The sequence below is a fragment of the Bemisia tabaci genome, chromosome 2 (assembly GCF_918797505.1).
Source record: "Bemisia tabaci chromosome 2, PGI_BMITA_v3".
Taxonomy (NCBI): Eukaryota; Metazoa; Arthropoda; class Insecta; order Hemiptera; family Aleyrodidae; genus Bemisia; species Bemisia tabaci.
In genome coordinates, this window is record NC_092794.1 from 35,889,127 (window position 1) to 35,901,205 (window position 12,079).

General features: G+C 39.4%; 1 protein-coding gene across 4 annotated transcripts in view; it reads left to right on the forward strand.

Annotated features, from left to right (window-relative positions):
• The window catches only part of Nup214 (nuclear pore complex protein Nup214), a 208,611-nt gene that overhangs the window by 160,397 nt on the left and 36,135 nt on the right, over nt 1–12,079 (forward strand). For 3 of the 4 annotated variants that reach the window (XR_011899324.1, XM_072297225.1, XM_019045590.2), the window contains one exon: nt 3,972–4,088. The exons of the other annotated variant lie outside the window; for it this stretch is intronic. Coding sequence is in view for 2 of the 3 variants with exons in the window: in XM_072297225.1 (XP_072153326.1) it covers nt 3,972–4,088 (117 nt within the window). In the remaining variant the exon portion in view is untranslated. The remainder of the gene's footprint in view (nt 1–3,971; nt 4,089–12,079) is intronic. 4 annotated transcript variants of the gene reach the window in all.

The window sequence follows — 12,079 nt, forward strand, 5'->3', positions numbered from 1 at the left end:
TGATGGCAGTCCAGTCTGTAGTAGACCCGGGCATTTGCAATAAAACATGTGGCGGTCTTTAGCATTACATATAAATGGACATGTTTATGCTGCAAGTCAATGCTACAAATGGCCGGATCTACTACAGAACGGACTGCCATCACGCAAAAAGCAAGGATCCGGTAGCGTGCGCAGTAAGATCAAGGTTTACATGCATCTCGTAGGGAGGAGGAGGGGGGTGGGCAGTAACTCCTGCTGCATATTTCATAATATCAGAAGCAGCAATCAATGAATTAAAAAGGGATATTTTGGACTTCCAATGTAATAGGGAATTTTCAAGCGTTTTCAGAAACTGTGAGAAAGGCAAAGCAAAGCCTGATGCCCCCCTCTCCCTTCACCTGAGCAGTCAAAATGTCAATTATGTAATCGGAAATGCCCTTCAGAATTACTCATTGACGACTGTAGAAAAAACAACGATAAAAAAAAAAAAAAAACCCAATGAAAATCCGAAGTTTTCGAAAATGTACACAATTTTTGGCTATGAGGGCTCATTTTAGGCCCCCAAAATTCACCATATGGTTAAAGTTGGTAGTTTAAGTATTCGGAGGCTTAAAATATGCATGTTTAAAAAACATGGGCATTATATCCGGGAAGAAAAATTTTGTTAAATGATTTGACGGGCATTATACATGGGCATAGTATGGGTAATTTGGCTATTTTTGCCCAAAAATACCTTTAAATCGACTTTATTTTCCAGGAGCTCGACAGGATTTTTTTCTTTTTGGCTTAAATGACTCAGTAGACACTCTACTTCAAGAACCTGAAGAGTTTTTGCTTGTGACTCGTCAAAGAATTTAAACTTGTGCAGACCAACCATGTGACCTAATTGAGGAAAAGTGGGAGGGTAGTCAGGGAGGTGGCAAGGGTATTTTGGGGTGGTGGGGCGGTACTGCAAATAAGGCTAAGAGAATTCAGAGCTCTTTTTGTTGCAAATTTTAAAATTTTTAAAGTAAATATGACGATTGCTGTATTGAAACCAATATTAACACCGCCACAGATGGGAACACCTGAAAATCCTAATTTGGGGGTAAAAAATAACGTAATTTGGAGGTAAGGGAGGAGAGGGGGGGAAGGTGGTCCGAAGTCAAAGGTTTACTCATTGTTGGGCATTTAACGATAGGTCAAGTCGAATGCACCTTTTTTTGTGCCCATGCCAACATTTAAAGTGCAAAAGTCAAAAATTACCGGAAAATACTCCAATTTTACCCTTTCCGTCCTCTCCTGGGTTCAGCACAACTCGGATTCACGGGGGCTTTTTTGTGAGCATTCTTTACACCCAAATGAACAACTTCAAACAATAAAACCCCGTATCCCAATTTTTTCCACTATTTTTCCCTCTCTCTAGACCATTGGGCCGATTTTTAATTTTTTTGTTTGGATTTAGATCAATGTTTTTAAATGAAATTCTTTTGAAATTGTAGGAATCAAACAGGAACCCTGACTTCCAGCGATAGGATCCCCTTTTTTGTTCTAAGGTGGGTGAAAGGAGCTTCGAGATGGTGAAAATCGAATTCTTTAGAGTTTATTCCCCCTTTGACCTTACAGCCGTTGACTCGGTACTACTCACAATAAGGAAGAAAAAAGCCTGGCATAGATTGTCTGGGATACCTTGTATATGTCTTTACTTTAATGATGAATTGATCGTAGGAAGCTATCTATGTTTTTATTACTAATTTCATTCTATGTTTAATTGTTTTTTCATCATTATTTTTCATTGGATATCTTAAGATTGGAACTGCAAATGGATGTCACGATGGCTTTCCCTCAGTTTAAATGATGTTCTAATGCTCTCATAAAACTAAAAGCCACATTCTGACGCATTTTGACGGATGGGCTTTTGGACCGTCTATCCATCATTATCAGTTTGTAGTCGAATGGTAAAGGCACTGTGCCAGTGTTTTAAAGGTGATGGAATCTAATCCCAGTACAACTGTTGGATGGCTACAAGAACTACTTATGGACAAATCTTGATGTAATGGGATGATCTGAGTTAAATTATAATATTTTGGAATAAATAGAACTGATATAGGAATAATTTGTAGTCGAAAGATATCAATCAGGAAAATTTGGTGCAAATGAGGATTAACTGGACTACGTTTTGAAATTAGAGACCACAATTTATGGCCAGTCTAGAAAGAACAGACATGTACCATCCCTGTATACATGGACATAAGTGTTTGTATGGATGAACCAGACACTGTAATCCCTAATTGCAAAATGAAGTCCAACTGGCCTTAAGAAGAATTAATCGTGATGAATCGGGTGAATGCAGGATGAATAGAGAATATCAGTGATAAATCGTCTTATATGAGAGAGGTTCAGAATTAATAGGAATAAATCGAGAAGTGTCATGTTGGAATATCAGGATTAATGAGAAAAAATCAGGATAAACAGGATAATTATACTTAGTCAGTGTTAAAAAAAGGCAAAGTGGGATTAAAAAAACCAACCGTGAACATTGGGAATGCACGTAGACAATATTTAATTGATGAGGATGAATTTTCATGTTTCAGAATGAATGTGTATGTTGTGTTGAATGATTTTTTGTATTTATTGCAAGTGTTTGCTGTTTTTGATTTCTTTGTTCTGCTGGTTATACATACAGGGTGATCCAAAAGTCCCTTCCACCCCCTCAAACTTTTTACCTAATTGAGGTAAAGATTTGAAACTTGGGGGATACTCCTAGATCAAAGGGAGGTACTTTTTGTCCCCCTCAAATGTTCAGGGGGGCCCCCCTTGGGGGGGCAACGGCCCCCAACTTTTAATTTTCAAATGGGAAGACCCCCTTTGTGATAGCTCGTTCGAAAGAGCATAAAAAAAGAAAACTTTTCGCGCAAACCCGAAGTCAATATCTCAAACCGTTTCAAAATGGCGGCCGGTTAAAGTTCAAAATGGCCGAAAATTCACGCCGGTTATTTGTCGATGGATTTGCGCGAAAATCGGCATGGAGGGGTATTTTGACACGAGAAAAACGAATTTGACGTTAGATTTTCAAAAAAACGAAAATTTCCAAAATGGCTGCCGGTTAAAGTTTAAAATGGCCGAAAATTTTCACCTCGGTTTATCCTGATGGATTTGCCTAAAACTTGGAATTTGAGAGTATTTTGGCATAAGATAAACAAATTTAAACTTAGATTTATAAAAAAATCAATTTTTTGGTCATTTTGAACTTTAACTGGCGGCCATTTTGGAAATTTCGGTTTTTTTAAAAAATCTAACGTCAAATTCGTTTTTCTCGTGTCAAAATACCCCTTCATACCGATTTTCGCGCAAATCCATCGACAAATAACCGGTGTGAATTTTCGGCCATTTTGAACTTTAACCGGCCGCCATTTTGAAACCGTTTGAGATTTTGACTTCGGGGTTGCGCGAAAAGTTTTCTTTTTTCATGCTCTTTTGAACGAGCTATCACAAAGGGGGTCTTCCCATTTGAAAATTAAAAGTTGGGGGCCGTTGCCCCCCCAAGGGGGGCCCCCCTGAAAATTTGAGGGGGACCAAAAATTAGCTCCCTTTGACCTAGGGATATCCCCCAAGTTTCAAATCCTTACCTCAATTAGATAAAAAGTTAGAGGGGGTGGAAGGGACTTTTGGATCACCCTGTATATTTCATGTACTAAGTATTAGTGCAGAACTTAGTGTGTTTAACCTGAGCATTGTATCTGATGTGTTCTTTGTACTTGTGTGTAGTGTACTTTATGTTCGTGGTTGTTTCATGCATTGCTTGTGTATCAAGTGTTTAGTGTATTGCTGTATTAGTCATGTTTGTTTTGTTTGTAGTAATGTGTCATTCTAGCTTCCTTTTTTTTCCTCTTCTTTTCTTTTCTTTTCTTTTTTTTTTTTTTTTTTTGGAGAAGTAATCAAACCATTCGATGAAGATGACAGAATGAGTTTGATGATATTTAATTGAATCCTTTTTAAATGTGTGATTTTAGGAGCCAATACAAGCACTGGTATTTTCGGTGGCTCAAGTGGTGGATCATTTTCAGTAGGATTAAATCAGTCCATGACTCAGTCTGGGTTTGGAACCCCAGGTTTTCAAAATAAACAAGGTTTGTAATTCTTTTAAGAATGTTGGAATGAGTAGATAAATCCAATAATTGGACTATCTTACCTTTGACTTAATCCTTGCATTAGCAGGGTGTCTACGGGTCCCCAATGTCCCCGAGATTCGCCGATTTTGGAAGGGTGTTCCCGATATTTTCGAAAGTCCCCTGTTTTCTTGTTCAGGTCCCCAATAAATGACAAAAATTGTCCTAGACACTTGCATTTTCAAATTTTCCCGCTTGCCGCGGCGGCGCAGTAGGTATCACCAGGAATATAAAAAACTGAAGTGTTGCTTGGTTTTTCGTATGTTTTCATCGGTTCAACAGGACCTGTAAAATTAGTTGTATAAAATACGCCTTTCAACGCTCTAACTAGCTTCCTTTCTCTTACTATTTCGGGGGAAAAAGTTCCCGATTTTCTTGAAAAAACTCCCCTAAAAGTCCCTGAAAGTCCCAAATTTTGGTTTTTCATTACTGGTAGACACCCTGATTAGTTTTGTTGTAAATAATAGTAATATTTTATTTAATATAGGCACCGCTTCCCCTCAGTCTTGATTTTGGCTCATGTCAAGATTTACAGATCGATTATTAAATTTTTATAAGTTATCTGGTATTACTAGGCATACAGGCTCGAAAAAGATCAAACTTGGTTCAATAATGGTTGAACTGATGTTTTTGGACTTTTAAGAGAAGGTACCTGAAGAACAACTTCATCAGCCACAGCATATATTATAACAACAACTTAAGACCCCTGCACCATCCTTATGGGACCCCCCCCCCCCCCTGTCAAATCTGATGAAACATTGATCTGGGATACGATAAGACCACCCCGGCCGGAAACGATGAGCAAAGCCTCGTGAGCGTTGGAGTTCAAGCCTCGGGTATGGGTGGGGGAGAAGCGGAGAGGGGCCGTAATGGTTCGGAAGGGAAGGGTACGAGTAGTGCCGCACAATTGTACGACCGACGGGACCTCCGTTCGCGCATATGAAACGGCGAATATCTCGAAAACTGCACTCGGTATCTCTTTCGACCCGTGACAGCTTTTGATCAGAATGACTAGCTGAGTAATTTATCAAAGTTTCATCAGATTTGACCAGTAGTACGGTGCCTTAGTGAGAACACGCTGCAAATCGTGATTCAGTTTTGCCACTTTTAGAGGTCAAACTAGATGATATTTTAAGAGTTTTGAGTCGAAGAGGCATTTTCAAAATGGTGGCAGGTCCAAGATGGCGGCCATTCTAAATGGCGTCCGGGCGCCTACTTTGAGCCGCTATGGAGCGATATCGACTGGACCGATTTAATTATTCTTTATTTATTTAAAAGATAATTTAAAGGTAAATATAAAAAAAATTACAAAATTGTTGATTTTGACAATATGCAGGGTGTTTTTTCCACAAAAACCGGTTTCTGTGTATTGAAAAAAAAAAACTTTTAACCCATATAACTTTTAAAATCGTTTAATTTATGCCACTTTAAATATGTATCACGTTGAAGAGCGTGTTTCCAGCTTTCCAACTATATATTACATGATGGGTCTATGATTTAAGGTTTCCACGACACTACGATACGCGCGGCGGCGGCACAGCGCGAGCCAGCATAAATTAGTCCAGAGGCATATGTTGAAAAGAAGCCTCCCGTGGAATAGTAAATGGAGTAAGCGTGGAAAATGGACCAATCTCTTCTTTTCGATGTGTAGAAAAATAATTTTGATATTTTCAAGCTCAATTTTGCGTCCCACCCATCCAATTCAAGATGGCGGCAAAAATGGGGGCTCGGGGGTTGAAGATGTTGGAGTTTGTTTTTGATGTCGTGTATGGGGTCTACCACTTAGTAATTTTGGTCGTAGAATCCGAATTTGAGGCCCAAAACTGTCTCCGGCTCAACGGGATGCCAAAAATTCAATATGGCTCCCAAAATTTCCACAATGGGGTCAAATCTCCGAGAGTTGCATACAAGTGCCAAGTAGGATATCTTTCATAGGGTTTTGTGGGTCGTAGATGTCACCGGTATGGTCAGAATTTCACAACAGGTTTATTGAAGCCTAAAAATTTCAATATGGCGGCCAAATGGCCGCCGTTGCGGGTTAAAATATTTTGTTGAGGCTCGTATCGCCATCTTGAATTGGATGGGTGGGACGCAAAATTGAGCTTGAAAATATCAAAATTATTTTTCTACACATCGAAAAGAAGAGATTGGTCCATTTTCCACACTTTCTCCATTTACTATTCCACGGGAGGCTTCTTTTCAACATATGCCTCTGGACTAATTTATGCAGGCTCGCGCTGTGCCGCCGCCGCGCGTATCGTAGTGTCGCGGAAACCTTAAATCATAGACCCATCATGTAATATATCGTTGGAAAGCTGGAAACACGCTCTTCAACGTGATACATATTTAAAGTGGCATAAATTAAACGATTTTAAAAGTTATATGGGTTAAAAGATTTTTTTTTCAATACACAGAAACCGGTTTTTGTGGAAAAAACACCCTGCATATTGTCAAAATCAACAATTTTGTAATTTTTTTTATATCTACCTTTAAATTATCTTTTAAATAAATAAAGAATAATTAAATCGGTCCAGTCGATATCGATCCATAGCGGCTCAAAGTAGGCGCCCGGACGCCATTTAGAATTGCCGCCATCTTGGACCTGCCACCATTTTGAAAATGCCTCTTCGACTCAAAACTCTTAAAATATCATCTGGTTTGACCTCTAAAAGTGGCAAAACTGAATCACGATTTGCAGCGTGTTCGCACTAAGGCACCGTACTACTGGTCAAATCTGATGAAACTTTGATAAATTACTCAGCTAGTCATTCTGATCAAAAGCTGTCACGGGTCGAAAGAGATACCGAGTGCAGTTTTCGAGATATTCGCCGTGATATTGGTCTTATCGTATCCCAGATCAATGTTACATCAGATTTGACAGGGGGGGGGGGGGTCCCATAAGGATGGTGCAGGGGTCTTAAGTTGTTGTTTTAATATATGCTGTGGCTGATGAAGTTGTTCTTCAGGTACCTTCTCTTAAAAGTCCAAAAACATCAGTTCAACCATTATTGAACCAAGTTTGATCTTTTTCGAGCCTGTGTGCCTAGTAATACCAGATAACTTGTAAAAATGTAATAATACATCTTTAAAGTGGCATAAATCAAAAGATTTTAAAAGTTATATGGGTTAAAAGTTTTTTTTTCAATACACAGAAACCGGTTTTTGTGGAAAAAACACCCTGCATATTGTCAAAATCAACAATTTTGTAATTTTTTTTATATTTACCTTTAAATCATCTTTTAAATAAATAAAGAATAATTAAATCGGTCCAGTCGATATCGATCCATAGCGGCTCAAAGTAGGCACCCGGACGCCATTTTGAATGGCCGCCATCTTGGACCTGCCACCATTTTGAAAATGCCTGTACGATCAAAACTCTTAAAATATCATCTGTTTCAGAACTGAATCACGATTCGCAGCATTTTGCCCTTTTTTTGGCACTAAGCCAACGTGCTACAGGGGGAGGGACGGGGGTTGGGGGGATTTCCCATAAGGATGATGTGGGGTGCGCTGCACAAAAACTGCAAACAAAACATAGGATAAATTAAAAAACTCGAAACGTTTAAAAATGGATTAAAGTTTCATTATCAACTGGAAAAAAATAAATAAATTATAAAAGTTTGTTTCGTAGAATTGTCGAAGGACCAATGAAAATTTCGACTTAAGCGGATTTTCGTCTTAAGCGTCGTTCAAAAAAGGGGGATGCCAATAAAGCTGGCGGTGATTACGACATAGTTACTTCGAAAAAAATATATATTTTTGCTTTGCTTCCAATTGAGGGGACAGTTAAAAAGGACCAGAGTCCTCTCCACTGTGTCCAAAAATGGGCACTTGGAGACGCATTGACTTTAACTTTTTAAACTCCTGGATCCCTAGCCCGTGGTGCTTTCTTAGTATTAATCGTCGCAGACATTCACTCCATTTTGGAAGGGCTTGAGCTTTTGGTATTGCTGGACCGAGACTTTTTTTTCTTGTATTGAAGACGTGCTGATTTTAACTTTTATTTTAAAAACTATTTAAACCCCTGCATCCCAAGCTCGTGTTGCCTTCCTTGTATTAAACGACGCTAATGTTCACCCCATTCCTTGGATCCAATGAGCTTGTGTAAATAACTTTTCAACAAAGAAAAATGACTAAAATGACTCCCGGACGAGATGAGGTAAACATGAGGTAAACCAATACCCCCTAGACTGACCATCCCTACACATTTGTTTTGAGGTTAAAATACATCTGGTTGTAACGTTTTACACGGCTCTTATGGGGAAAACCTGAAAAAAGCTATTTTTCACTCCTTTAAGTAAAATTTGATGGGGGAAGAATTTTTTCCCTTAAACTTCAAGTATGAAGGCCTTGAATGCATTTAACTTCGGCGGCTGAATCTGTTTCTGGGTGGGAAAAAAAAAATTTAATAGTGGTAGTACATACTACATAGGGACTGCATCCGTCAACGGAATGGAGAGGAGGGGAGGGGGATGTGGTTATCCACTTGAATGTTTTAAATTCTCTGCCAGGAAAGTGATTCAGTGGCAAATTTTTGGTATTTATGTTCCACGAATGTTATACTTCCAAGAAAAGATCACTTAAGGTCACCAGTCATCTCATGTTACTCTTAATTTCACTTATTCACCTCGTCCCATAAGGTCCTGTGTAAAAACTCACAACCTGATGCACTCACACACTCACAGATGAGTTCCCAATGTTTAGGTATGGTCAGTCTAGGTGGTATTGGGTAAACCTTCAGTAGATTGAGGCGCTGATTCCGGATGTGACCTCCGTTTTTATCCATCATCATCCAATTTTCCGGAAAAGCTTATTCTACTCGAGAAAATGGCCAAGTTTGGTGTTTTTGCAACTGTTACCCCCTGCAGAATGTAGATACAATTTTTCTCAGAAACAAGATAGGGCTAATCTGATGTATTTGAGCCGCTGAGTTCGAAAATGACCTTCATTTTACCCTTTCACCTCTCAGGACTTCCGGAAAAGCGACTTTACCCGGGAAAATGAGCAAAGGAGGGGTATCGATAAGGGCCTTTTTTGGCCCCCTCCTAGAATCTGGTTTATGCGGGTTTTCCCAGTTGACTCGATGTAGTTTACGGAAATAATCATGATTTCATTCAAAGGACACTGGATACGTGTTTAAAGGTTGCCCAAACATAGGTCTGCAGGCGTATTTTGGCGAAAATTCGTGTTTTTCCATCACTCCGAGGCTTTTTTGACACCGAGCGCATCGTTTAACTAAAACGAGCTTTTGGTACGTTATCAAGGAGGCTTTAAGACACATTTTAACCATGGTTTGGTTTTAGTTGGATGCTGCCTTCATAGTTAAAAAAAACTTTTTACAAAAATCGACGTTTGAGGGACATCCGCAAAAATCTTAGGGAAACACGTCATTCGAACTGTATGAACGCTAAATATATTATCGAGGGCAGTTATCAAGCCTTTTCAGACTCTTGCAAGGAGATTTTCTTCAATTGTGTCCAAAAAAAATTGAAATTTCCATACAAACAGCTGTGCAGATAACGGATTTTGGAGTAGTGGAGGCATATTTTCCCTATTAGCATAACATCAACTTAAATCTGAAAATTTTTGCGGGTTTTCCGAGTTGACTCAATGTAGTTTACGGAAATAATCATGATTTAGCCCAAAGTCTACTGGATACGTGTTTAACGGTTGCCTAAACATAGGTCTGCAGGCGTATTTTGGCGAAAATTCGTGTTTTTCCATCACTCCGAGGCTTTTTTGACACCGAGCGCATCGTCTAACTAAAACGAGCTTTTGGTACGTTATCAAGGAGGCTTTAGGACACATTTTAACCATGGTTTGGTTTTAGTTGGATGCTGCCCTCATAGTTAAAAAAAACTATTTACAAAAATCGACGTTTGAGGGACATCCGCAAAAATCTTAGGGAAACACGTCTTTCGAACTGTATGAAAACTAAAACGAGCTTTTGATATGTTATCAAGGAGGCTTTAGGACACATCTTAACTCTGGTTTGGTTTTAGTTAGAAGCTGCGCTCATAGTAAAAAAAAAACTTTTTCAAAAGTCGACGTTTACGGGACACCAACCAAAATCCTGTTGTTTGTATGGAAAATTCAATTTTTTTTGGACACAATTGAAGAAAATCTCCTTGCAAGAGTCTGAAAAGGCTTGATAACTGCCCTCGATAATATATTTAGCGTTCATACAGTTCGAATGACGTGTTTCCCTAAGATTTTTGCGGATGTCCCTCAAACGTCGATTTTTGTAAAAAGTTTTTTTTTAACTATGAAGGCAGCATCCAACTAAAACCAAACCATGGTTAAAATGTGTCTTAAAGCCTCCTTGATAACGTACCAAAAGCTCGTTTTAGTTAAACGATGCGCTCGGTGTCAAAAAAGCCTCGGAGTGATGGAAAAACACGAATTTTCGCCAAAATACGCCTGCAGACCTATGTTTGGGCAACCGTTAAACACGTATCCAGTGTCCTTTGAATGAAATCATGATTATTTCCGTAAACTACATCGAGTCAACTGGGAAAACCCGCATAAACCAGATTCTAGGAGGGGGCCAATAAAGGCCCTTATCGATACCCCTCCTTTGACGTTTATTTGTCAAGCATGAAATTTACTTGTATATATTTTCTGGACCCATGGTACAGTGATTCTTATGTATTTATGGCAGTGGCATCCGTATATGACCTCGGTTTTTTTCCATTACCCCCCCCCCCCCCCTGTTTTCCAGTAAAGTCAATTTTTCCGAGCCTTTTGTGTATAAGCTTTCCCAGATTCAAAGTGTATTGAAATGCATTTAAATAATGTTCGCGACGTGCCATACCACGCTTCTTGAGTATTTTGACTTGCAAAACGCAGTTTTGATCTTGAAAATTTCCTATCACCCACCATTTTCCCCGGTAAAATCCCTTTTTTGGTGTTTTCGGACGATTTTCCTGTTGTGAGGAGTTAAAGAAATTTTCTGAGATCCTCTTTAGGTCACTTTTGCTGTATTAAGAGCAGCTGAACCTGAATTTAACCTCCATTTGTCTCTGACGACCCCCCGTTCTCTGGAAGGTCCGAATTTTCCGGGAAAAAAGCTTTTCCGAACTGTTCCCACCTGCAGGGAGTTTTGAAAATTTTTCCGCATGTGTGATAGTAGGGTCATCCCAAAAGTCTTGCGCGTTTTGCTCTCATTTCAAAAGTATTGAAGATAGGGAAAATCCCATCAACGGTGCATATGAGGCATACTTTCAGCTTTAATTTAATCCCCAGTTTTTTAAACATCGGATGAACGGGACGCTCAAAAGGTCATTTCTGTCGCGCGCCTTCGATACGTTTCTCGCCACCTCCAGGCGCACGGTTACCGTGATGAGTATGATGTGCGGACGATTTGATCCAATCGCATTGAAACCTTTATCAATACTTTTTACCAGGTTGTCAACCTGTTCAGTATGCTGTTTTTTAGGCCTTTTATAACGAGTGCAATTAGTGTTCTGCGACATTTGTGTAAGCTTATTGTGTAAAGTGTGTTGTAAAGTTACGGCACTTTCAAAGACAGAGAACGGTGACGTTCAATCAGTAATTCGATTTTTGACTTTGGAAGGTGTTAGGCCATGTGACATTATTCACAGACTTCAAGAAGTTTACGGGGAAAATGCGATGAAGGATGGAAATTTCCGTAGGTTGATCCAATCATTTCGAGATGGAAGAACAGATGGGCACAATGAATCACGAGATGGCAGGCAAAGTGTGATCGATAGTGATTTAGTGCAATAAGTCGACGCTTTTATCCGTGAAGATCGCTGAATGACACTTAACGAAATGCTCGAGTATTTTATTGTAATTTCTCGATCTGTCTTACATCGAATTGTTCATAAAGGGTTCAATTAAACAAATTTGAGCCAGGCGGGTTCCGAAAATGCTAGCTTACCGCGCGTCTCGAGGTGGTGAGAAACGCATCGAAGGCGGTGCGGGAGAAA